At 38.1% G+C, this 27270-nt stretch overlaps 1 protein-coding gene across 1 annotated transcript in view; it reads left to right on the plus strand.

The window, feature by feature from the left end:
- The window catches only part of XYLT1 (xylosyltransferase 1), a 422682-nt gene that overhangs the window by 273425 nt on the left and 121987 nt on the right, over positions 1–27270 (plus strand). The window contains exons 4-5 of the mRNA XM_072598097.1: positions 26265–26437; positions 27065–27267. Coding sequence (XP_072454198.1) covers positions 26265–26437; positions 27065–27267 — 376 coding nt within the window. The remainder of the gene's footprint in view (positions 1–26264; positions 26438–27064; positions 27268–27270) is intronic.

The raw sequence follows: 27270 nt of genomic DNA on the forward strand, positions 1-27270 counted from the left end.
AATGGTGATATGTAGTTTTCTAAGTCAATGTGCAACCTGCAAGGATCCTTGTCTATATTTTAGTGGCTCTATTTCCACTTGTTTGCCACCATTGATCCATAAAGTAGAAGACCAGTTCAAATCCTAAGTTTTTCAAGCTTCTGGTAGAGGAGAGGTTGAGTGTACTGAATGAGCAGAGTAAGGGTCTGGTGTCAGAAGAAAGAGGATACTCAGAGAAGGAACCATTGGGTAGGAGGGAATTAGAGGGAAGAAGAATACCTTAGCTTACACTTTAGTCACTTTCCTCTCCCACATCTCTTACTCTTTCCCTTCTTGGCTAGGTCTTCCCAACTTCAAGGATGGCTCTCTATCCACTATAGCATCCTCCCTTTTAGAGTAACTTTGCAGTAACATAAACAAGAAGCTACCAGATTACCTTTTTGCTATGAAGACCTGGGTTCAAGTTCCACCTTTGACTTATACTGCCTCTGGGAAAGTCACTTAAACTCTTAGTGCCCCAATAATTCTTGAGACTCTGAGTTGCAGAGTAGGTACCCACTTGCATGGATAAGAAGAATTTCTCCATCCTAGAGTTCCCTATATAAATGAAATCCCAAGTCCCCTCTTTATTCCTATTAATATAAATAGCAAAAAACCCAAAACAACTGATATATAGTTCATAGGTCTGTTAAAACTGTGATGAAAGTGATGCAAGTCAAGTGATCAAGCAAAACTCTGAAGCCTGAGGACTTTTGCAAACAATATATGAAACTGTTAAAAGTCAGTGAATTCAATGACCAGAGTTATGTCAGAACCAATGAATGTATTTTGAAGATCAGGGTAGAGTGGAAAGAATCCTTCATTGAGGTCAAGACACCTGATTTCAAGTGTTGGTTCCTTCTTTCACTTGCTATATGACACTGAGCACCTCATTTAACACCCTTGAGTTTTAGTTTCCCCCTCTGTTAAACAGCAGGTGAGGAGGAGGCTCACAGGATTATGGTGGAGATTGTGCTTTGTAAACTATCAAGCACTATATATTTAAGCAATTATAATTATTTTGAATTTCCAAAACCAGCCAAAAACTCAGCTGTGACTGACAGCACATGTAATATTTATCACACAGCAAAGATGGGAAAAAGGATGTGTTTTCTCAGCCTTTGTAGATCAGTATAATTATATAGCTTGCAGTTGTTTCTTCTTTGTCTTCTTCTTTCCACTTATATTAGTTTAACCATTTGTATGCTCTTGTCTTGGTCCATCTTACTTCACTCTGCATCAATTATTATATCTTCCTGTTTCTCTGAATTCTTCACATTATTAATTTCTTATGGTACAGTTATACTCTGCATATACCACAATTTAGTTGATGGGCATCTACTTTGTTTCCAGTTCTTTGCTTTCACAAAAATAGTGCTATGATTATTTTGATGTGTATGAGACCTTATTATTATTATTTTTTTTTTGGTCTTTGAACTCCTTGGGTTATATGCCTAACAGTGAAGAGGTGGGTACAAAGGTGCCATAATAGTTAATATTAAGGGTTGCTTTTACAGTGCTTTGTGAGGCCCCTCCTGAGCCTGAGGGCATCCTAAAGTCTCTTCCCTCTATCTTGGAATACCCTAAAATTTCCCCCTTATCCTGTACCACAAAATTCCTTGTCTTCCTCTTCCTGGGTCATAAATTTCCCTTGTCTCCCTTATCCTTTTCAAAACAAGCCCCTGTCCCTCTGTAAATTGCTAGTGCTTCTTCCAAGACTAGCCTGCTGCTTATAAGTCAATAAAGCCCCCCTTCATTAGGAGAAAATTGTCTAAGTGAATTCTTTCATATCTAAACCAGCCCTCCCAATTGGCACCTCAACAGTGGGAATGTATCTATTGCAATTTTTTATGTTGTTATGATGAAGTCGATTTCCAAGTCTGCTTAGAAGAAGAATTCCTTAGGAAATCATTCTAATTAGCTCTTTGCAAGTTTTCCAAAAGGTACTCACAGACTTCTCTTTGAAGTAAACCAGGTATCCAGTTGTCTGTGGATTTGGGTTAAATGGACAAGCTTGAAATTGGATAGTTTGTAATGACATTTCTTTTTATTCCCTTGATTTGTGATATAACACTAGCAAAATGGCTTATTTCATTTCAAAAGACTTGGAGGATCTTCCTTTATGTAAGGAGGTATCTACATAAATTTATTTAATATCCATTGTAGTAATGCTGAGTTAATGGACCATAATCTGAGTATAAGTATGATGTTTTTATTAGGAAAATCCAGACTGATTCACCATTAATTAATATACCATTACTTTCATGTGGTACCTACTTATAACTTAGAAAGTCAAAGAAAATGAACCCACTGCATGAACACTTATAAGAGAAATAAACACTGTCTTTTCCTGGAGTTGATCTGTTTGTAATAAAAATAGATTAGTTTCTTTGGTTTTAGGCTGTGTTCTTTATTAAGCCTGGAAGTTATTTCAAGAAAGGACAGAGATGAAAATTGGGAGAGGGGGCAGGGCAGGGCATCAGGGAATAAAGAAAAATGAAAAGCAGTCAGCATTTTTTAAAGGACAAGAGAGAAAAAAAAGGGGATGAGTGGGGAGAGATCTTTTAAGTCAAAACTTAAGATTCATAAACTGCTTACAGTTGTATACTGCCAGGTCTAAGAAGTGACCTTTTAATTTAGAAACAACCTAAGATGATGGAAAGAGCACTGAACTTGGATTCCAAAGACCTAAGTTTGAGTCTCAACATGGCCGCTCATGAACTCTGTGACTTTGACTAAGATACTTCACCTCTCTGTGCCTCAGTTTCCTCATCTGTGAAAATAAGGAGGTTACATGAGGTAGATGATAGAGATGCAACCCCAGACTTGGGTTCAAGCCCTGCCTCTGGCACAGAAGAGCTGTGACCCTGGACAAATCATTTAAGCTCCCAGGGCCTCCAAGAAACTCTTTAAGACTCTGAGTTGCTCTTCTACATTGGTAGAAGGATTTCCTCAATGGAAAGCTTACTATACTGCTCTGTAAATCTGATCACAAATTTGCAAAAGAAAAAAGAACAAACAACCTACTACCTACCTCACTGGGTTGTCTTGATGGTCCAGTGAGATGCTGAGTGTAAGGTACTTTGTAACCGGGCAGCTCTATATAGCTCCCTTTCATTTTTGTAAGAATAAAAATGCAGATGATACATGTGCATGTTGATGGGCTGGATGTTCACTTGTGACTGACGTGAGATTTGATAATGAAATGGCGCAGTGGATGGGACCCAATGAGTTATAGTAAGTTGTGCCATATGCCATCAATATCTATCCTAACAGTATTCATTTACTGAGCAGTGTGCCTCATTAAAACATCCCAGGGCTCTGTACAATAAAATCAATAAGACAGTTCAGCCATGGGTTGTAGTTTAACAACTTCAGACTTGAAAGGGGGGTGGGTAAGGGAGAAATCACTGAGCAGGGATATTTCTTAAGAGCTTAGGGATGGAAGGAGACATTTTCCAAGTGTTGGTATAAAACAGTAAAGAAATGTTCTGTCACTCGTGAACCACGAGTGCTATCTGGGGAACATTCTTAGAAGTGATGATCTTTTCCACCCAGAGAGAGACAGCTAGCTTTTGTAAAGCTAGTGGTGATTAAAGAACTGGGTTCCCTAAACAAGTGTTTGCTTAGAAGCAATTGCAAAAATATATATATATATTTAACATACTGAATATAATGTAATTAAAATTACCAAGATTATCCCCGAAGAAGAGATGAGAAAATGTACCTCTCTTCTTTCTTTGTAGAGATGGGAGAGTATGGATACAAAATATTACATATGCTGTCAGACTACATTGATGGGATGTTGTATTATCCTCTCATTTTGTATTTTTTTGCTCTACAAGATGGCTTTCTGGGCACAGGAAGGGGAAAAATAAGGGAAATGAAGATAATGTGGGAACAAATATGTCATACACATTTTTAAGACAAAAATAAAATTCTGATATTAATTCTTATTCCAGATAAACTTTTGTGAGACCCTGATGAGAAGCAGAGAGGTGTACTCCAAGAGCTAAGGAGGTCTTCTGTCCCAGCTCCCTGTTGGGAGCAGAGTTTCTTAAAACATTTTTCTTCTCTGAGCGCTTGTTCCTTGTGGGGTGGGGAGTAAAGGGTACCTGTCAGACTGCTGAGCCTTCATTCTTTGCTCATATTGGACTGTAAGTCATTCGCCAGTACTTGGTTCCTCATGAAATATGTCAAGGCCTTTTTTTTGCTTATTTTCAGAATTACCCTGTGAGATGAGTGGGTAACAAATATTACTCTCTTCACATGGATGAAGAAGCACGTGCTGTCTGGTCAATGTGATTTGGCAAAGATCAAACAAGAATGAATGACTGAGCCCCGACTTCATTCAGGGGTCAATTCACTAGTGTGCTATCTTCCCCACCTCACACAAACACCCCTCATTCTTGTTCCTTCTCACTCCCTTAAAGGCCGCTAATGACAAGTGGTTCTTTCTCAGAAATACTTAAAACCAGCTAGAGTAATTTTGGGAAATCATTGTGATGGAGAATACTGAACCATCTTTCCTTTGCACATTTCCTTAACAACTAAAGCTCTGATATGCTCATGATGGAAAGAGGAGAAAGAGGCAACTTTAAGGGGATAGTTTGCTGAGAATAAGGGCCGGGTGCTGAGATAATAGTTTTAAAAAGATATCCCAGTTACAGGGACATCTTGGAAAAAATAGTCTCTATCTGTTCCATGATCCATTCCTTCTTTGAAGGACGAGCGCAACAATGATCTGCATATATATAGCACACAGGTGTTAGAAAAAACAGCTAGTGTTAAAATAAATAGTGCCCTGCTGTGTACATACACTGTGGCTACATCTATGGATTCAATATTTCAGTAGAAGAAAGATGTATTATAGGGAATCAGTGTGGAAAATCTACCACCAGACTTGGAAACCCAAGTCTTGGGAGAGTTGCCTCTACCAGTTGTATAGAAAGAGAGTAAGGCTGGAGCAGGGGCAAGAAAGAGGAAGGAGCCAAGGCTTTTTATCTAAAGAGATTTTGTTCTTATTCAGTTATTTATTGTCTACCAACAAATAGACCCATATCTAGTAACTGGAAATTCTAAGGTCATTCATTAAAGGTCATCCAGCCCAACCTCTTCATTTTGCAGTTAAGGAAACTAGAAAGATAAAATAATTTGCCTAATTTCACACAGGTAATTAAGAGGATCTGGAATTGAACCAAGGCCCTCTGCTACTACGAAAGCCCATATTCTTTCCACTAAAGCAATGGGTAGTACGCAGAGATGGAGCAGTGAGAAAGAGGAGGAAATGGTCTCTTCTGGTGATATCCATCTATCTAGATATCTATTGTCTATTAACTACATATGTAGATATCTGTAATAGATATAGATGCATACCTATATCTGTTTTTATATTCAATTTTATCTTTATTTTCAGTTCTAAACTCTCTCCCTCTATCCATTAAGAAGGCAATACCCATAATACATATGAAGCCACACAAAACTTGTTTCTGCGTTAGCGTTATTCAAAAACCAAAATAAAACAAAGAGAAAAAAATATGCTTAAGTGTACATTCTAAACCCATCATTTCTCTGTCTGGAGGTGGATAGCAGTTTTTCATCATGAGTCCTTTGGAATTGTGATGCATCAGTGTATTGATCAGAGTTACTTCACTTTGTATCAGTTCTTATCTATAAGACAGAGATACATAGATAGACAGAGAAAGAGATTTTAGACTCAATTGTAACCCTTGTATCAGAAGATCCCTTCATACCTGAAGGATCTGGGTACTTTTTGAGAACTATTCATTTCATTAGCTTATTCCCACAAATAAAAACTTGGATCTTCTGTATCTGACATTCCTCTAAGGGTAGTCATCAGTACCCTCTAGGAGCAATCAAAATCATAAGACTTTGAAACACAAAACAGTTTTATTTGCACAGTAAAAGACCCAGAAGGGGCTCATAACACCTCAGCTTATAAGAGAATCAAGAGATACTCTCAACTCCCCTCCTTCAGGGAGCTATACAGTTCTCATGAAATATTGTACTGATCTGAGTATGGCCCCAGTGAAGGGTGCAGCTGGGCTTCCCTATTCTACATTGGTGCTCTACACAGAGCTGCTCTTTTGCTAAAAGCTCTTCTCTATTTGGTGCCCTCTACTGCTAGGTGCCATGACTACTACCACCATTCCCACCAGGTGCTATGGCTACTACTCACCATAGCCACTCTACTCAGCTCTATCTTGCTGCACCCTGTTGTTCAGCTGAGCCCTTGAAGATGGTGTGAGTTAATTTCTTTACATGGAGAAGCTTTTGAATAACTAATCCTTTGCAACATGACCCTGGGAACTTAGCATGATAGAGAAGATAATTTTCATGCCTCTAAAGCCAGGCTCTCTCTGGCCTGTCTACACCTTTTGAGGGTTTTATTTTATTTCACTTTTTTAAATACCTAGACTTCATAGCCCAGCCCTTTACACAAAGGGTCTCTTCAGCAGTCTGTGGAAATGCATCTTTCTTGGATAGTGCCAATGACTGCTTTCCACTACCCATCAACTCATAGTGAATCTATGCTATTTAACTTATTACCTGGGTGATACTCTTGTATTAACATCTCCCACTGAGTCTTTTGTGGGACCTTCCATCTTCTTTCCATGTGTCTTTTTATCTCCTATCTTCCTTTGAAGGTGACTGAGCTGGGTTATGCAAATTAACTTGAACAACTCAAAATTTTATAAAGCAGGACTTCTTAATCTGAGGTCTTGTGAACTTTTTGTTTTTAATATTTTGATTACTATTTCTTTTTATGTAAATAATATTTTTTCTAATTACATGTAAAGATAATTTTCAACGTTCATTTTTTATAAGATTTTTGAGTTCCAATTTTTTCTCCCATCCTCCCCTTACTTCTCCCCAAGACAGCAAGCAATCTGATACAGGTTATACATGTTCATTGATTACTATTTCTGTGTAATTGGTTTCCTTTCTAATCTTAAAAATTTTATTTTATACATTTAAAAATATTATTCTGAGAAGGGATTCACTGGTTTCACTAGACTGTGAAAGGGATCCAAGATATACATAAAAATGGTGAAGAACTTCTGTTCTGAAGAGAGGAAGGAAGGATTGGTTCCTTCCAATCACTGTGACTTGGGGGGAGAGGGGAGCATTGCAATCTCTAGGTGTCTAAAAATAGGTCCTATTTTTACAGTACTTTAAATACAGAACTTTTCTTCGCAATAACCCAGAAAGGCAGGTGGGCCAAGTCCTAGTCCTAGAGAGGAAACTGAGTCTCCAAGAAGTGAATATGAGAAACCTTGCAGTCATACAGCAAATAAATATCAGTTTAAGGGGTTCAGATCTAGAAAACTCTAAATCTAATACTCCTTCCATTGTACCATAGCCCATGAACGCTAGTATATGGAATTATTCATTTTCCTTCTCATCCACCCACTGCCTTCAGACTAACTTCAGTTGTTATTGGAGGACATCTTTCTTTCTTGAGTGTTATCTTCAGTGATCATTTTAACTTAACTTCCTGTGTATAGAACTAAAGAAAGAGGTAAGAAAAAAGGAAGAAGTATTTATTAAGAGCCATATGACAAGCTAAGCCCTTAAAGTATTATTTTATTTGATCCATTCTACTCTGAGGTAGGTGCTATTATCATCCTCATTTAACACTTAAGGAAACTGAGGCAGCCAGAGGTTAAATGACTTGTCCAGGATCGTTCAGCTAGTAAGTGTCTGAAGCTGGATTTGAATTCAGGTCTTCCTGACCCCGGGCCCAGCACTCTATCCAGTGCAATGAGAAAAAAAGCATCCCACAGCATATGATTTGCCCAAGGGTCCACAAATCTGCCTCTTATTCTACATTCCTACTAGCCATATGGGTTATGGGCCAATATGTCAATGAGGACATTGATTTCTGGAATCAAACAAGCAAGCTTTGTCTTACAAATCAAAAGCTCTGCATCCACTTCTTACTGTATTATTACATGAATTATATTTATATAGTGCTGTAAGGTTTGCAGTGTGCTTTACAGGTATGGTCTACTTACTCCTCAAATAAGGGAAGTGCTATTATTTTCCTTATCTTATTGATCAGGAATAAAGTTTTAACTGGTTACATGACTTGCCATGGTCACACAGCTAGCAAGTGTCTGAGGAGAGTCATCCTGACTCCAAGTATAGCGCTCTATCTACTATGCCATATTGCTTTTGGCTGTTACTGTGGCTAAGTCACTTCTCTCTGAACTAAAATTTCCTTCTCTGGCAAAATAACTGGGGTTAAACAGAATGATCTGTGAGCTTCCTCTAACAACACCAAAAAAAGCTTATTTTTATTGACTTCTTTTCTGAAGGACCTAAGTGGCTAAAAAACTAGGAAATCATACATGTTCGTGGTAGGACTAAATACTAGTTTCATTTCTAGAGCTGAACTTTAGTCCTTGATTGCCTTATGCAGGGTAGTACTTGGTACATAAGACATCTAGGTGGAAAGAACATTGGGCCTGGAGTCAGGAAGTCCTGAAATTAAATCCACTTTCAGATGCTCACTAGCTGTGTGACCCTGGGGAAGTCACTTAACCTTTGTCTCAGTTTCTTCAGCTGTGAAATGGGGATTATAATAGCATCTGCCTCACAGAATTGTTGTGAAGATGAAATGAGATAGTACTTCTAAAACACTTAGCACAGTCCCTGGCAAGTAGTGGACTCTTAATAAGTATTTGTTCCGTTTTTTTCCTTGGAGAAGCAGCTTCTGACCTCTAGTTGAGCTGTGGTCTTATAAGTGTTATCGATATCATCCAAAGCATTTAATGGTTTTTATCTACTCACCAATCCCTCACTGTTGGAATACCCATTGGCCTCTTCTATGTGTCTTTTATAGGAATACATGAAGTGAGAGTTCTGTAAGATTGACCTCAACCAAAACTAAACCACTTTGCCCACCTTCTAGTATTCTTCTTATCCTTTTCTGAGTTCTCAAGATACCTATGCCATTCCCTAGGACCTCTGCTTTTAACATCAATGAACCTTAAAAAATAACCTTTTATTTCATAGGATTGAAGCAGTTAGAAGTAGAAGTAGACCTTAGAGCCCATCTAATTCTGGTCGCTTATTTTACAGAGAAGACAACTAAGGCACAAAGTGGCTTGCCCATGGTCACATAGGAAGGAAGATAACCAGAATATAAATCTAGATCCTTATGCTTCAGATACAATGTCTTTTTCCCATTTTCATTTCCATTTTGGATACTGAAGAGCCTCCAAAATCCAAAGAAATTAGTGTTCAGTAGTAGAATTTAAGATGTCATAAAAGGCAATGAGGGGAGCTTTTTTTTGACAGCTGAATATTTCTTCCTATACCTGTTGGATATTCCAATATACACTTATAAATCCAGCCTTGGTCATAGTGGTAGCTGTGTCTCCATGACATTAGTGAGTAGTTGTGTCTGCCTTGGCTTCCAGGTCTGATCATGTTACCCTACAGTGACTCTCTGTTACCTCCAGGATTAAATTCAAAGTCCTTGGTTTGATATTTAAAGTCTTTCACAGTCTCCTACCTCTCCAATCTTCTTGCACTTTACTTCCTTCCTTCCTGTGTTCTAACTGTACTCTGGTCTATTTGCTTTTCCTTACACATAATTCCAGTTCTTTTTGCTGGCTGCCCTCCTTCCCCATGCTTGGAATGCCCCTTCTCCTCCTTTCTGCCTCTTGGCTTCCCTAGATTCCTTCAAGGCTCAGCTCATCTGCAGGAGTCCTTTCCTTGTTCCCACAACTGCTGGTATCTTTCTTCTGAAATTATCTTCCATCTACTCCATTAAGTTTAATTTGCAATATCAACATTTTATTTTCTCCATCATTTTCTTAAGTTTACATAATCAATAAAACTCCAACTTGTTGCATTTGCTGAATTCTAAGATGCTGATATGAAAAATTTAACAATCAGCGACCTGGTTAGAACTGCCTCCAGCACTTCCTTGGCTACATTTTTCACTATTTACCAATTTGGAAATTAAAATATTTTAATATATAAAATTGATTTTAACCTTGTGGACCTCCTAAAATGGTCATGGAAACCCCTTGGGATCCTAGACTACCCTTTGGAAACTACTGCCCTAAAACATTGACAGAGTAATATAAGGGCTTGGATCATATTTTTGTCTTTTTGTTACTTGCCCAGCACTTACTTCATTGTCTGGTACGCAGTAAATATTTTAGGAATGATTGTTGATTGACCGATTAATTGGTCAATCATCTAGTCTTGTGTGAGAGAGACTTGTATACTTTGGATGGATATCCCCAAAAGCAATGAAACTTATTGTGTGGGTGAGATAAGGAAACCCAACCTAGGAAATAGATCCCAGCTGCCTGGCAGGCATTGAAATACCAGATATGAAATCAGTATTCATCTTCCTGTGTCCAGCCTAAAACATGTCTTGCCAACAGCCACCCAGGGCTGTTTTTAGGGCCAACTATAGTCATCACAAATTCTGTGGCCACAGTTCCCTAATTTTAATGTTTGTGGTTAGTTAAGTAGAGTCCCATTATACCCTGGCTCATTTTTAACATGGATTTGGATATATTGAGGTCCAAACCACACCGTTGAAACATAGCTAGGCCTATATCAGTGGTTGTCAAGCTTTTTTGTCTCAGGATCCTTTTTCGCTCTTAAAAATTTTCAAGGACTCCCAAGGAGTCTTTTGTCTATGTAGGTTAAATCTGTTGATATTTATTGGATTAGAAATTTTAAAATCTTAATATTATTATATAAATAGTTTTGACCTCACAAACCCCTTGAGAGGGTTTTGGGAATCTGCAGGGGTCCCCAGACCAAACTTTGAGAATCACTGGCCCATAGTAAAGTCTTGATACGATGTAGTAAGAAACATCATAGGATTCAGAGCTGAGAGGGGTATCAGAGATCATCTAGCTCAGTCCCCTCATCTTAGAGAAAAGGAAACAGAGAAGTGAAGAAACTTGTCCAAGATCACACAGATAATGCAGGACCAGAATCTGCACATAGATCTTCGGACTTCAAATAGACACTGCCTCTCAGTGTTGGCCCTGCTCCCAACCTCACTCCATCCTCCACCACTAGAGCATCAATATTAAGAACAACCAGTGTTCTTCCATAGAACCACAAAACAGTTGAGGAAAGTTGTATTGAGAAATTCCCAAGACTTGTCTTTTTATGCCACCAGATTGGCCCAGCATTTCAGAAGCTGTGTTCCTTTGAAACTGAGGATTGGAGGAGTCTGAGAAAGAAAAAGGAAAGAAGAAAGTAGAAAGGAAGCAGGGAAGAGAGAGAAAAAGAACATTTATTAAGTGCTTATTATATGTAAAGCACTGTGCTATGTTATAGGGATAAAAATGGATAGAAAAGCAAAGTAATCCTTCTTAGGGATATTATGTTCTAATAAGAAGCGGGGAGTGGAAGAGAGAGAAGGTTTCAGTCACAAATCAGATGTAGAGTCTTTAGGGTACAATGTTAAAGCAGATTTGGAAGGTTGAATGAATAGACTTCTTGAGCTCCTCAGTCAAACATTTTAGAGACAAAGCCATCATGTCTAGGGACAGCATAATACATACAGCCTTTCTGCAACATCCTCACCTCCGTTGAACAATATGTGCATCAAACCACCCTAGAAATATACAGTGCTGTTCTAAGAGGTGGCCAGATTTTCTTTGGCTTTATTTTATTTAGTAACTCACCTTGGGGTGGATCAGTGTTCCTACAGCTAAGCGGAAATTCTGAAATAAACTTTTTTTTTCAAATTTATTTATTTATTTGTTTTCAGTTTTCAACAATCACTTCAATAAGTTTTAAATTTTCTCCCTTTCACTTCCTCCTCCCTTCCCAAGATGGCATATTAACTTCTTCTTAAACACATTTTCAAATTAGTCATGTTACATAGAAAAATTAAAATGAATGGGAGAAAGTGTGAGTAGAATTAAATAAAACCAAGCATAACAAAAGAGAAAATAGTTGGTGTCATTCTGTGTTCTGACTTCATAGTTCTTTCTCTGGATGGAGACGGCATTTTGCACCATGAGTCCTGTGGAAATGTTTTAGTTCCTTGCATTGCTATGGAGCACTAAGTTTATCAGAAACAGTCCTTGTACACTGTGGCTGTTACTGTATATAATGTTCTGGTTCTGCTCACTTTACTCAGCATCAGTTCATTTAAGTCTGTCCAGGTTTTTCTGAAGTCTTCCTGTTCCTCATTTCTTGTAGCACAATAGTATTCCATTACATTCATGTACCACTACTTGTTCAGCCATTCCCCAATTGATGGGTATTCCTTCAGTTTCCAGTTCTTGGTCACCACAAAAAGAGCTGCTATAAATATTTTTGTACGTGTGAGACCCTTTCCCATTTTAATGCTCTCTGGGATACAACCCTCGAAGCAGTATTTCTGGGTCAAAGGGTATGCACATTTTTATAGCCCTTTGGGCGTAGTTCCAAACTGCTCTCCAGAATGGTTGGATAAGCGCACAGCTCCACCAAAAATGAATTTAGTGTTCCAACTTTCCCACATCTTCTCCAACATCTATCATTTTCCTGTTGTGTCATGTTAGACAATCTGATAGATGTGATGTGGTCCTTCAGAGTTGTTTGGATTTGCATCTCTCTGATCAATAGTGATTTAGAGTCTTTTTTCATATGACTATAGATATCTTTAATTTCTTCATCTGAAAACTGCCTGTTCATATTCTTTGACCATTTATCAATTGGGAATGGTTTGTATTCTTGTAAATTTGACTTAGTTCTCTATATGTTTTGGAAATGAGGCCTTTATCAGAGACACTGGTTGTAAAATTTCTTTCCCAGTTTTCTGCTTACTTTCTAATCTTGGTTGCATTGGCTTTGTTTGTGCAAAAACTTTTCAATTTAATGTATTCAAAGTTATCCATTTTGCATTTCATAATGTTCTCTATTTCTTGTTTGGTCATAAATTCTTCCATTCTCCATAAATCTGACAAATAAAATATTAATTGCTCCCCTAGTTTGTTCGTAGTATCAGCCTTTATACCTAGATCGTGTACCCATTTGGACTTTACTCAGGTATACAGTGTCAGGCATTAGGTCTATGCCCAGTTTCCGCCACTGTCTTTTCCAGTTCTCCCAGCAGTTTTTGTCAGATAGTGAGTTCTTATCCCAGAAACTGGGGTCCTTGGGTTTATCCAACCGTAGATTGCTGTAGTCATTGACTATTGTGTGTTATGTACCTAACTTATTCTACTGATTTACCCCTCTGTTTCTTAACCAGTACCAAATGGTTTTGATGGTTGCTGCTTTATAATGCAATTTAAGGTCTAGTATGGCTAGGCTACCTTCCCTTTCATTTCTTTTCATTCATCCCCTTGATATTCTGGACCTTTTGTTCTTCCAGTTGAACTTCATATTATTTTTCTTAGCTCTATAAAATAATTTTTGCTAGTTTGATCGGTATGACACTGAATAAGTAAATTAATTTAGGTAGAATTGCCATAGTTATTATATTAGCTGTGTCTACCCACAAGCAACTGATGTTTTACAATTATTTAGATCTGACTTTATTTGTATGAAGTGTTTTGTAATTGTGTTCATATAGTCCCTGGGTTTGTTTTGGCAGGTAGGCTCCCAAATATTTCATAGTACCTACAGTAACTTTAAATGGAATTTCTCTTTCTACGTCTTGCCATTGGACTTTGTTAGTAACATATAGAAATATAGATGATTTATGTGGGTTTAGAAAATAAATGTTTTTTAAAAAGAGGTTTTATTGATTTCTCTTTACATTTATTTACAATTACACAAACACATAGACACATGCAGAAACACACACACACTATTCCTGTGAGGTCTCTTGTAATAAAATAAAATAATTTAACAGAACTAGTAATGTAGTGACCTTATCTAAAAATGAATGCACTATTTGCATCTGTTGCTCCACCCCCTCTTTATTAAATAGTTTCTTTAATTAACAAAAATTTATTTTCTCTGCTTTCTACTGTTCACTGCATTGTGGAAAAGGAGAAACGAAAAAGATGCTTATAAAAATGCATAGTTAAGCTAAACAAATTCCTTCATTGGCTGTATATGTACACACACACACACACACACACACACATGCCCCTATTCTATACCATATGTATATATTTATGTATGCATCATTCTATTACACCCTAAATCTATCACCTCTGTTTCAGGAAATGGATAGCATGTTTCATCATTAATCTTCCAGAATCAAAGATGGACATTGTATTGATCCAAGTTCTTACACATCTCCAAGTTCTTTGTCTTTCCAGTCTCCTTATTGTGTAAATTGTTTTCTTAGTTCTGATTATTTCAGTCTTCAGCAGTTTGTAAAAGTTCTCAAAATTGTTCGTTTTTACAGTATAAATGTTTCTTCTTGTTCTTATCACTTCCTTCTGCATCAGTTCATATAAATCTTTCCATGTCTCTTTGAGATCATCAATTTCCTCATTTCTTACAAAATTTTAAGACTCCATCACATTCTTACAACACACCTCATTTATCCCAACCCCAGTTGAGGGTTAGTGTTCAGTTTTTTGTCATCACAAAAAAAGCTACTATGACTATGTTCGTTTATATAAGATCTTTTTCCTCTTTTTTTCTCTTCTCTAGACTTCTCAATGGAAGCAGGATCAAAGGGTATGCAGTGTTTAGTAACATTCTACACAGAGTCTAATGACCTCTGATTAAGCAGCTGAGTGGAATTCCTCTAGACATCTAGTGTTGTTACATGCCCAGAAAGAGTAGAATGAAAATTTAATAAGAAATAAGCCTGACAACCAGATTTATCTAACTTTGTATAGGTTCATGAGTACTGAGATGAGGCAGTGGACATCTCTAGCAATTAGAGAAATTCATTCTTTTTGAGCAGTCTGCATTACCTACATCTTGCTGGCTCAGGCTGTCTCTATTATCCTATCACTTAAGTTTTATCATATCTTTCTCAAAAACTCAAAAATTGAATATTTTTTTCTACCCCCCCCCCCCTCCCATTTTAATTTTGTTTACTATACTCTTCCTCTCCCCCACCTTTCTCATTAAATCAAACTGAAAGTGGCCTGACAGTATCGGTTTATCAGCAGCAACAGTTCTCTAGGGTTAATTGGGCATTTGACAGGCCCTTCAGAAAAAAAGGCACTGAAGTCCCTGACATCCTGGAGCGCATCCTGATTCCAATGCTTATTTAGCTATGTAAGCATGGGCAGGCCGCGGCATGTCTCTGTGCCTTAGTTTCCTCATCTGCACAATGAAAACACCTGTACTATTTATCTCACAGGACTATTTTGAAGGAAGCTCTTTGATAATCTGAATACAAAAATTCATTTGGCTAGTATAAAGAAGGAGTGGCCACAGAGAGCCATAGAATATTGTTATTGGCCCAACACTCCTCTCATTTTGCAGCTGAGAAAATTGAGGCAGAGAGCAGTGAAACTTTGTCCAAAAAGAGGTGAAAATTTGTCCAAAGTTGGAACTCTGACCCAGATTGTCCAATAGAAGAAGCTAGTGGGGCAGTGGATCAAGTGCAGGGACTGAGCTAAAATCCAACCTCCGACACTTATGAGCTGTTTGACCCTGGGTAAGTCACAACTTTTATCTCAGTCTCCTCAACTGTAAAATGGGATTCATAACAGCACCTAACTCTCAGGGTTATGAGCATCAAATGAAAGCACTTAGCCTGGCACATAGTAAGTGCTATATAGCTATTAACTATTGTTATGTTAAGGGATCATAATCGCTAACATGAGAGGAGCCCAAAGCTGCATTTCATTTGACTCTCACAATAACCTTGTGAGGCATGTACTGTTATTACCCCCATTTTATAAATGCGGAAACTGGGGTAGACAGGAGGTTAAGTGACTTGAGCAGAGATATTCAGCTAGTAAGTACCAGAAGAAGGTTTTGAAATAAGGTCTTGTGGACTCCAGGCCTAGCACTCAGACCCCCTAGGCCACTTGTTTATTGTCTTCTGCAGTCTTTATGTGTATTCACTATTGTTTCCCACTTATTAATCATGTCTCCCCAACTTGCTTGTAAATTTTTTAATACTAACGTTCTCTTTTGGGGCTTGACTACCTTCCTAAGCAGTAGGTATTTAGGATTGTCTGGGTTTTTTAAGGACTATACAGACCACTAGCCAGCAGATGAGAATCTGTAAGACTTTTTCCTTTGGATTGTCAGTGGCAATATTTGTAGAATTTTTTTTTTACTTTCCAAAACCAGTTTTATTATATTTGAAGGCTTTGAAAACTTCAAAATGATGTATAATGCTAGCTAATGTGATGCTGATGATGGAGAAGGAGGAAGAGGAGAAGGAGAAGAGAGCTAAGTACTTTGGTACCAGTTTTACAGATGAGGGAAATGAATCACATTTTGGTAAGATACTACCCAAGCTATCTCAGCTAGTTTAGGGAAACTCCTAATTCCTTGAGCTTATAGTAATCTTACTATTATTACCCTACTTCCTTTATAGTGATGAAATTCTAGCTGTAAATTTCAGGCTAAAAGCCACATTTAGACACAACTCCTACCTCCAGCATGTCCAGTTTCAAAAGTACTGACCACCCACTGCTTTATAACAGTCAGACAGGACTCTGCTATTTGGGTGTTAGCTAGAGAAAGCCTTGTTGAAACATAAGTAGACTAAGAAGGCCTTTGTTACAGAGGATTTGTGGATTGAGTGTATCTTTCACATTTGTGATTAATTTTTGTTTGGCACAAATGGTACAGAAGGCAATTTTCTTGGTTTATTGGAGAGTATCAAGGAGTAGCAAAAGCATGCTATGCTGGGAGATGGTATAGTTTAAGGAAGAACTATTGAGCTCTGGTAATAGGAACTGAGCAAACTCTTGTGGATTAGTCAACAATTCTTAAGTGCCTGCCATGTATGGCCTATGCTCTGTACTGGGTGCTAGAGTAGGAATTACCAATGACAATTCAAATTATGTTACTGTGTAAAAATAGCATCTGTGATTTCCTCAGTGTAGGAGACCTTCCCCTACCCCAACCTCCCACTGAAATAGAAGGCCAATCTCTTCATGACTTAGTAAATAATTCCTAGGTACCTGAGTCACATAGAGATGAAATGGCTTGCTCATCAGTCAAACAGTAAGTATTAAGCTAGACTTGAATACCAGTTTTCCTGATTCCAAGTTGAGGACCTTACCTGTTATGCCTTGGTGTGTTACATCATTGGATTATAAGATCTATACCTGGAAGAGACAATCTATTTATTTACTTGTTTATTTGTATGTATATGTATATACATATATATGTGTGTATGTGTATGTGTATGTATATATATATGTATGTTTATGTATATGTGTGTGTATGTATGTGTATATATGTATATATATTTTTAATTTTCAACATTCACTTCCATAACATTTTGAGTTTTAAATTTTCTCTCCTTCCTTCTCCTCCCCCTCCCCAAGACAGCATACAGTCTGATATAGGCTGTACTTATACATTCATAGTAAACATATTTTCACATTAGTCATGATGTAAAGAAGAATTAGAACTAGTGGGAGGAGACAGAGAAAGAAAAAACAAAACAACAAAAGAAAAGGAAAGCAAATAGTCTGCTTTCCATCTACATTCAGACTCCAATGTTCTTTCTCTCAGTCTGGAGAGCATTTTCCACTATGAGTCTTTTGGAGTTGTCTTAGATCCTTGCATCGCTGAGAAGAGCTGAGTCTATGAAAGTCAGTCAGGACACAGTGTTGCTGTTATTGTATACAGTGTTCTCCGGGTTCTGCTTATTTCACTCAGCATCAGTTCATATAATTCTTTCCAGTTTTTTCTGGCCTATGTGCTCATCATTTCTCTTTTTTCTTTCAAACTTGTTAATTTATTTGTTTTGAGTTTTCAACAATCACTTCCATAAGTTCCATATTTTCTCCCCTTCCCTCCCCAAGATGGCATGCAATCTTATATGGGTTATATACATGCATTCCTATTAAACACATTTTCACAATAGTCATGTTACATAGAAGAATTAAAATGAATGGGAGAAACCATGAGAAAAAAAACCCCAATATAACAAAGGAGAAAATAGTGTACTTCATTCTATGTTCTGACTCCATAGTTCTTTCTCTGGATGTGGATAGCATTTTGCGTTATGAGTCCTTTGGAAATGTTTTAGGTCCTTGCATTGCTGTGGAGTGGTAAGTCTATCAAAAACAGCCCTTAAACACTGTGATGTTGCTGTGTATAATGTTCTCCTGTCTCTGTTCACTTCAAGCATCAGTTCATATAAGTCTTTCCAGGTTTTTCTGAAGTTCACTTGTTCCTCATTTCTTGTAGCACAATAGTATTCCATTACATTCATGTACCACTACTTGTTCAGCCATTCCCCAACTGATGGGCATTCCCTCAATTTCCAGTTCTTGGCTACCACAAAAAGAGCTGCTATAAATATTTTTGTATATGTGGGTCCTTTCCCATTTTTTATGATCTCTTTGAGATACAACCCTAGAAGCTGTATTGTTGGATCCTACTATCTACTTCTAATAATTACTAATCTACTAATTATTATCTGCTTCTAAATACCCCCTCATCCCATTTGCTCTCCCTTCTATCATCCCCCCACCCCCCTGCTTATCCTCTTTCCCCCTACATTCCTGCAGTGTAACATAGATTTTCATACCCAATTGAGTATGTTTATTCCCTCCTTAAGCCAAATCTGTTGAAAATAAATTTCACTCTTTCCCTTTCATCTCCCCTTCTTCCTCTCCTTTGAAAAAGCTTTTTCTTGCCTCTTTTATGTGAGAGATAATTTACCCCATTCTATTTCTCCCTTTCTCCTTCTCCCAATATATTCCTCTCAGCCCTTAATTTTATTTTTTTTAGATATCCTGCTCTCATAATCAGCTTACTCTGTGCCCTCTGTCTATATGTATCTAATTCCTCCAGTTACCCTAACACTGAGAAAAGCTTCAAGAGTTACAAATATTATCTTTCCATGTAGGAATGTAAACAGTTCAGTTTTAGTAAGTCCCTTATGATTTCTCTTTCTTGTTTACCTTTTCTTGATTCTTGATTCTTGTGTTTGAAAGTCAAATTTTCTATTCAGCTGTGGTCTTTTCATCAAGAATGCTTAAAAATCCTCTATTTCATTGAATAACCATTTTTCCCCCTGAAATATTATGCTCATTTTTCTGGGTAGGTGATTCTTGATTTTAATTCTAGCTCCTTTGATCTTTGGAACATCATATTCCAAGTCCTCTGATCCCTTAACGTAGAATCTGCTAGATCTTTTGTTATCCTGATTGTGTTTCTGCAATACTTGAATTATTTTTTTCCGGCTGCTTGTAATATTTTCTCCTTGACCTGGGAGCTCTGGAATTTGGCTACAATATTCCTAGGAGTTTTCCTTTTCGGATCTCTTTTAGGAGGTGATTGGTGGATTCTTTCCACTTCTATTTTACCCTCTGTTTCTAGAATATCAGGGCAGTTTTCCTTGATAATTTCTTGAAAGATAATATCTAGGCTCTTTTTATTGATGATGGCTTTCAAATAGTCCAGTAATTTTTAAATTGTCTCTCCTGGATCTATTTTCCAGGTCAGCTGTTTTTCCAATGAGATATTTCACATTGTTGGGTATTTTTCCTTCCTTTGGTTTTGTTTCATAATTTCTTGATTTTTCATAAAGTCATTAGCTCCCATCTGCTCCATTCTAAGCATTAAGGAATCTTTTTCTTCAGTGAGCTCTTGGACCTCCTTTTCCATCTGGCCAATTCTGTTTTTTAAGGCATTCTTCTCCTCATTGACTTTTTGGATTTCTTTTGCCATTTGGGTCAGTCAATTTTTAAGGGGTTATTGTCTTCAGTATTTTTGGGTCCCCTTTAATAAGCTGTTGACTCATTTTTCATGATTTTCTTGCATCATTCATTTTTCTTCCCAATTTTTGCTTTACTTCTCTGACTTGATTTTCAGAATTCTTTTTGAGCTCTTCCATGGTCTGAGATCAATTCATGTGTTTCTTAAAGGCTTTGGATGCCACCTGGATCTCAGGATCTCCCCCTTGTTTGCTGAGATGGGGCTTGCTTCTGGCTTGCTGGGATGCCTCCTGCCCTATATTGTTCCCCCTCCCCCAGAGTGAGAGGGGCCTTTCCCATTAATCCTACAGGATTCCTGGAGTACACAGTTGCTGCCCCCCATCTTTCTGCTGACTCAGTTGTTCCAAGTTTTCCTGGGGCTATATTTTCTGGACTTTCAGAGGTCAGTAAGGGAGAGTGTGAGCAGCTTACTTCTTACTCCACCATTTTGGTTCTCAGAAGTCATGAGACCATCTCTTTCAACCCCCTCATAGCATAGGGGTTTAAGTGACTTGCCCAAGGTCACCCAACTAGTGTCTTGAGACTAGATTTGGACTCATACCAACCTGACTCCATGCCCAGTCCTCTATCTACTGAACATAGTAAGCTATTTTCATATTTATTTATTTCTCATTAATGGATAGAGAGCTGTTCTGAGTCAAGAAGACCTGTGTTCAGGTCCTGTCTTTGACAATACTAGCTGTGAAACCTTTGGTAAGTTACTTAACCTCTCAATGTCCTAGGTAAGTGGTTCTCAGAGTGTAATCTCAGATCCCAGGGGTACCCAACATCATTTAGGAAGGTCATAAGGTCAAAATTAATCTTATACACTCAAACATTTTTATTTTTGAATTGGTAAATATTGATAGATATAGCCAAGACCATGGTGGAAGCAGCTGTAACATGCTCAATGATTGTTAAATTTTCAGTGTAAACATTTATATCTTAGAAATGAGCATGTCTATAGTACTGTAATAAAAATAATAGTAACCTTGGAGCTGGGGCTAAAACCCTAGTTTCTTGACCTCCAGACCCAGACTATTTCCACTCTTACCAACTCAAAATTCTTAAAGATCTTTCCAAAGTCACACCCCCCTTTGATCTGTGTGTATATGTGTGTGTGTGTGTGTGTGTGTGTGTGTGTGTGTGTGTATGTTTTTCTCTCTTCCTGATTACTTCCAGGAAAACCAAGTTAAAAATGTGACAAGTACAGCTTTTCATAGAGTCCTACATTTAAAATTGGAAGGGTCTCTGGAAAGAATCTCTAGGTCTCCTGGAAAGAATGGTACAGATGAGGAAATAGACCATGAGAACTGAAGTGACTTCCTTATGGTCACACAGGTACTAAGACATGGAACAAGTAAACTGAATCACATATATTGATTCCAGTCCAGTGCCCTCCTGTAGCACCACATAGCTGGCAAGAATTTGTCTACCAGTGAGTAACATTTAACCATTCAGGTGTTCATTTCTTATTTGTAAGGTGCTGCTTGGATATCACAAACATGACCAAGAAACTGAAGCGAAATCACTTGTTTCTTCTCATCCTAAGTGAATTTTCCCCATTTTACACATTGTATTCTTCAGAAAAGTTTTCTAAGATGCTGGTGAGATCCTGTGCCTTTCACGAATTCATCCTTTTTATATCATGATGAAACTTCTAAGGAGAGTCAGTAGAGTTGATGTGGGTGCATGAAAACAAACACGTCAACACAGACAAGTCCATGCAGCTGTCTCTCCATCTAGACCCTTTCCTGTGAGGGTAAGCATAACTCCTCAGCTTTAGTGCAGCTTCTGGGAAAAGCTGTTACAGAAACTTGGAGCCTTGGATCAAAAATAGAAAATTACCACTGGCAGCAGAGCTGGGAAATGATAGTAGTGCCTGAGCATCCTCTCCTCCCTCCATGGAGGGAGGAACTGCACACCTTGCTGCCTCATACCCGTGCTCTGATTAAGACTGGAAAAGAGAGGAGAGGCTGACTTGGATCTAGTGGGGCATTGAAAGTGGAATGTGACATATAAATAAAGGAAGCAGTTCAGGCCACTTTAGTTACAACTACAACAAGGCTTGGGGAAATCTTCAGGAAATGAGGATTTGTGTTGGTTTCTGAGAGTGTATGGAAAGGAAGGAGCCTGGATCCCTGCCATCTCCCACTCCCAGCTACCTCCTCCTCTATGTGGCTCGGTTCACTAGACTGGGCTGCTTCCCTCTCTCTTTTTCTCTCTCTCTCCCTTCTTCCCTCCCTCCCTGTCTCTGAAACAAGCATGCCCCAGACTGACAGTTGTTTTTTTTTTTTTTTCTTAAGTCTGACATTACTGCCACTTCTCCCTAGACCGGATAACCCCAGGGTGGAGTTAGCTTTATTTTTAACCTGACATCGTTATTCTAATGATTTGCTTGTATTTGGTTTCCCTGGGCACATTCCCCACTCCCAGAAGGAAACCTGGCTCCAATTCAGTCTCCTGCGCATGTTCCTTTGTAGGGGTTGTCTTGTATGCCTGGAAGGCACTCCTCCTTCACCTATACTTTTTTTAGTATTCCTAGCTTCCTTTAAATTTCAACTCATTTGTTAGGAAATAGCAAGCCTTTCCAATATCAGTAGTTGTGAGTTATCTCTGTCTCTTCAAAATGTCATAGATATATTTACCATTGCATATTTTAGAATGCTAGTTGTTTGAAGGCAGGGACTTTTTTGGGGTGTTTTGTTTTGTTGTGTAGTCTTTAAATTCCAAGAACCTGAGGGATAGTTAGTTAGCATAGTGGATAGAGCATTGGCCCTGGAGTCAGGAGGACATAAATTCAAATCAGGCCTCAGATACTTACTAGTGATGCAGTTTGATGGGGTTCTAGGGACCCCTCAAGGACTGGAGTACTGGACAGGGTCGTCAATGTGAATTCTGGAATGAATTCATGAACTCAGACGTTAAGTCAAGTTGGCAAAGATTTATTTTTACACTTTTTAGTGGGCAAAAGTTCTTAAGGAACCTGCCACTTTAAAGGGGTATAGTTAAAGTTTATATAGCATAAACTATAGTAAATACATGTGCCAAATATGCTAACTAGGTAATGTGGGGTGGGATTAAAGAGTGATCAGTTTTTAAAGGAACATGCACTTTTTGTATCTACTGCACAGGTGTTTTATCCAGAGTTCACCAGGAAAAGCTTAAGGGGGTGGCGGGCGCAGAGAGGTATGGTTTTTAGGTCTGCTATGTCACTAAGTTAACTAGCAGTCAGGGCCAACTGAAGATTGCCCAGTCTGCCACCAATCAATGTCTTGTTTGACAAGATAGATGTAGGGAGTATACATATATCTAAACTCTAGGATACACATAATGAGGAGTCCAGGATGTATGTAATGTGGTAGGGAGTTGGTATAGATAGTCCAGTGGTTACAGAATGTCATTATGAGCTAGTACAAAGCCAGGTCAAACTAATAATTCCTATGGTACAGTTTGTTACTGTACCAGGGAGAGAGAGAAGTGTTTTGCTAGGGCCCACTCATGAGTAATTGCTAGGCAGAGTGTCCTTGGGCGAGGGGGAAGCTGCAAGGGATAGTGTTTTGAGGTTAGTGAGAAATGTGATTTTAGAACGGGGTACAAGCACAGGCACCTAAGCTCCCCATCACTATCTGTGTGACCCTGGGCAAGTCACTTAGTACCAATTGCATCCAAAAAAAAAAAAATTAAATAAATTCTAAGAATCTATGTAGCAGCATGTTGTAATGGAAAGAAAAGTGGCTTTAATATGAAGGAGACCTCAATTCAAGTTGTGCCCTTGACATATTCTATCTGCGTGACCCTGGGAAAGTCACTTAAACATCTCACTGCCCCCAGACAATTCTCAAAGACTCGCAGGGAAGGAACTCACCTTTGTTAGAGGAAGATACTCGCAGAGAAGTCCCTACAGCCGTCATATCACAAGAAATAGTCACTATAGCTTTCAGTGTGTAACTGAACTGACATTATCATAAAAAGTCAAGAAATAAAGGGGCAGTTGGAATGTTCGGATTAGTCTGACTCAAGGGAACTGAGAGTTCTTCTTAGTAGACCTTTAGGGAAAGGCAGGATGAGTGTTAGGATTCCACATCTCTAATTAACAGGCATATCGTAAGGATTTACTGGATGCATGCCTCTGTGTGTGTGCGTGTGTTCATGCCACATGCAGGTTGGGGAGAGACACTGAAGTGATATAAAGTGAAGCAAAAACTGTACAGTAACAGACACCTGGTAAAGGACCATTGGATTGGATCAGACTGAATTCTTTATTGTTATTATTCTTAGCATGTTGTCATTATTATACATAATCTCCACCATTAGATGAGATTATAAACTACTGGAAGGTAGGCAGTGCCCTGTTTGTATTGGTATCCAGCACATTGCTTTGCATGGAGTACCTATTCATTCATTCAAAGTTAATTAAATTGAATTTGCCCCACAGTGCCTCAGGGCAAGAATAGTAACTCTTTCTTGAAGCTCCGAAGTATTATCAGTTAAGAAATGGATTTTCTTTAAGAAACTCAGTAATGTTAATAATGAACAATTTTCTCAGGTGATAAAAGGACTTTGTGGTAGGGAGATTTGGGGCATACAAATGAAAATTGCAAAAATTATCATTTTAAAAAGGCATTTTGGTAGAAAATGTGATTTTTTACTACCTCAGTTATTGTTTAAGTATCATGGAACCTGTTGTTTGTCTGCTATTAATTTAGAAAAAAGGTGAGAGGGTAAGTGGAGTGGGACAATCACTGCATGCTTCCCAGATGACCCAGATCTGTTTTTAACCAAAACAAGGAAAATGATTTATGACAGGATAGACAGTACAGATAATCTGAGCAAGAGTTCAGAGGCTGTGAAGATGTGGGAGCCCTACATTCTCAGGGCCTGGAAGAGATTAGATCAGACTCAATGAAAATCAAGTCAAGCAAAGGAAACAGAGTGAATTGAACAAGGTGGTGTTTTTCCATCAGAGACGCCATCACTATGACCTTTGTAAGGATGAGTGAGGAGTGTTGGGGAAGGGCCATTTTGAAGCTGATTTAAAGAACAGTGAGCAGGTTTTCAGGATAAGCTTGGACATTTCATAGAATCGTAAACTATATGAGCTATAAAGAATTTTAGACATAGTGCATAGGTTCCCAAAGTCAATGATACTGGCCCCTGGGGGCACTGGAACAATGGGGAGAGGGCAGTAATAGTTTGAAATGAAGCAAATTTGAAAAACAAAAAAAGTACAGAGTTACAGAAAGTAGATTTCCAGGGGAGAACTGAATTTTTTTTAAAAAGGGGGTGGTAGGCCAAATAAGTTTGGGAACCTCTGATAGTGCAACATCATTATTTTACACATAAAGAAATTAAAACTCAGCATGGTAAAATGACTTGCTCAAAGTCACACACAGCTGGTAAGTGGATAGAGAAATGGAAATTAAAATACTTCTGAGATACAACCTTATACTCATCAGATTGGCTAACATGACAGAAAAGAAAAATGACAAATGCTGGAGGAGATGCAGAAAAAAAAGGACACTTGTTTTATTAGAGTTGTGAATTGATCCAACCATTCTAGAGAATAATTTGGAACTATGCCCAAAGGTCTACAAAACTATGCAAATCCTTTGACTTAGCAATATTACTACTAGATGTGTATCCCAAAGAAATTTTTAGAAAAAGATAAATGTCCTTATGTACAAAAATATTTAATATTTTGTGGTGACAAAGAACTGGAAAGTGAAGGTATTCCTCTGAATTGGGGAGTGGCTATACAAGTTGCAATATTGTGATTGTGTTAAAGTACTGTTGTGCTGTAAGAAATGAGGAAGGGGATGGTTTCACAAAAACCTGGGAAGACTTATATGAGCTGATGTAAAGTGAAATGAGCAGAATCAGGAGGACATCGTGTACAGTAGCAGCAGTGATGTAATGATGATCAACTGTGAAAGACTTAGTTGCTTTGATTAATATAATGATCCAAGACAGTTCTAGAAGAGTCATGATGAAAAATGCTATCCGCCTCCCAAGAAAGAACTGAGGAACTCTGAGTACAGATTAAAGCTTATTTTCTTTTGCTTCCTTTATTTTTATTTTGTTTTTTTTTTTAACATGGCTAATGTGAAAATATATTTTGCGTGACTTCATATGTATAAATGTGTTTTTCCTGCTTTCTCAATGGGTGGTGGAGGGGAAGAGAGAGAGGATTTGGAATTAAAAATTAACAAGAATTAAAAAAAGAAGTAGGACTACAATCTACCTCTCCTCAAGCCCAGTCTTCAATCTATTATACCCTGTAGTTTGATTCAGGTGACTTCTGAGGTACCTAACTGAAGTATTCTTTGATCAGATGGTTTAAAAGAAGAAAATCCTCTGTAGACCCCAGATTTCTATAGCCTTCTGGACACATCCACATCTCTGATCTCTTGGATTTCTTTACAGGCAAAGCCAATAACAATGTGCGGTGGGATGAGGACTCCGTGGAGTATATGCCTGCCAACCCTGTCAGGATTGCCTTTGTCTTGGTGGTACATGGCCGGGCATCTCGGCAGCTCCAGCGCATGTTTAAGGCTATTTACCATAAAGACCATTTTTATTATATCCATGTTGACAAGGTAATATATCACCTGTTACAAATTTTCTGTTTCACCATCTGTCAATCTGTCTGTTTCTGACACCCTATTTGTCACTTACCTTTTCTTCCCATCAAGAAGGTTGCCCATAGTAAAAGCCACTCTCCTTTCTCCATCTGTAACATTTGGCCTGTACCGTAGATCCTATTAAATATTGGGAAAGGGGAATCTTTAAAATTTATTTTGTTTGCTTTGCTTATATGCCTCTTTATCTCTTGTTTTGTGGAACTATCTAACTACGTCATGTCCATCTGAACTGACATTATTATAAGAAGTCAAAAAATAAAAGGGGTGGTTGGAATGTTCAAATTAACCTGTTCTGAGCATTTTTGCCTCTTTGCAGACCTTTAGGAGGAGCCAGGAAGACTCCTCACTCTAGGAGAGTTATCATATTTATTGACTAAATTTCTAGATTTTATTCTAAATTTTTCTACCTTGGGGCCTAGTTACAGTTTAACCTCATTAAGGACTCTAAGCTGGAATTCATTGATTGGAAAAATCAGATATTTTTTGAAGTCCAGTGTGCTAAAAAGAAATGGAAAACGTGAAGGTTTTATCAATATATTTTACATGTTGCTGAATATGGTTCTTTTTTTCTCCTTGAAAAAGAGGTCCAATTATCTGCATCGACAAGTACTCCAGTTTGCTGGACAGTACCAAAATGTGCGTGTAACCTCCTGGAGAATGGCCACCATCTGGGGAGGTGCCAGTCTTTTGTCCACCTATCTCCAGAGCATGAGGGACTTGATGGAGATGACAGACTGGCCATGGGACTTCTTCATTAACCTCAGTGCTGCTGACTATCCCATCAGGTA

This window comes from Notamacropus eugenii, chromosome 3 (assembly GCF_028372415.1).
Source record: "Notamacropus eugenii isolate mMacEug1 chromosome 3, mMacEug1.pri_v2, whole genome shotgun sequence".
NCBI lineage: Eukaryota > Metazoa > Chordata > Mammalia > Diprotodontia > Macropodidae > Notamacropus > Notamacropus eugenii.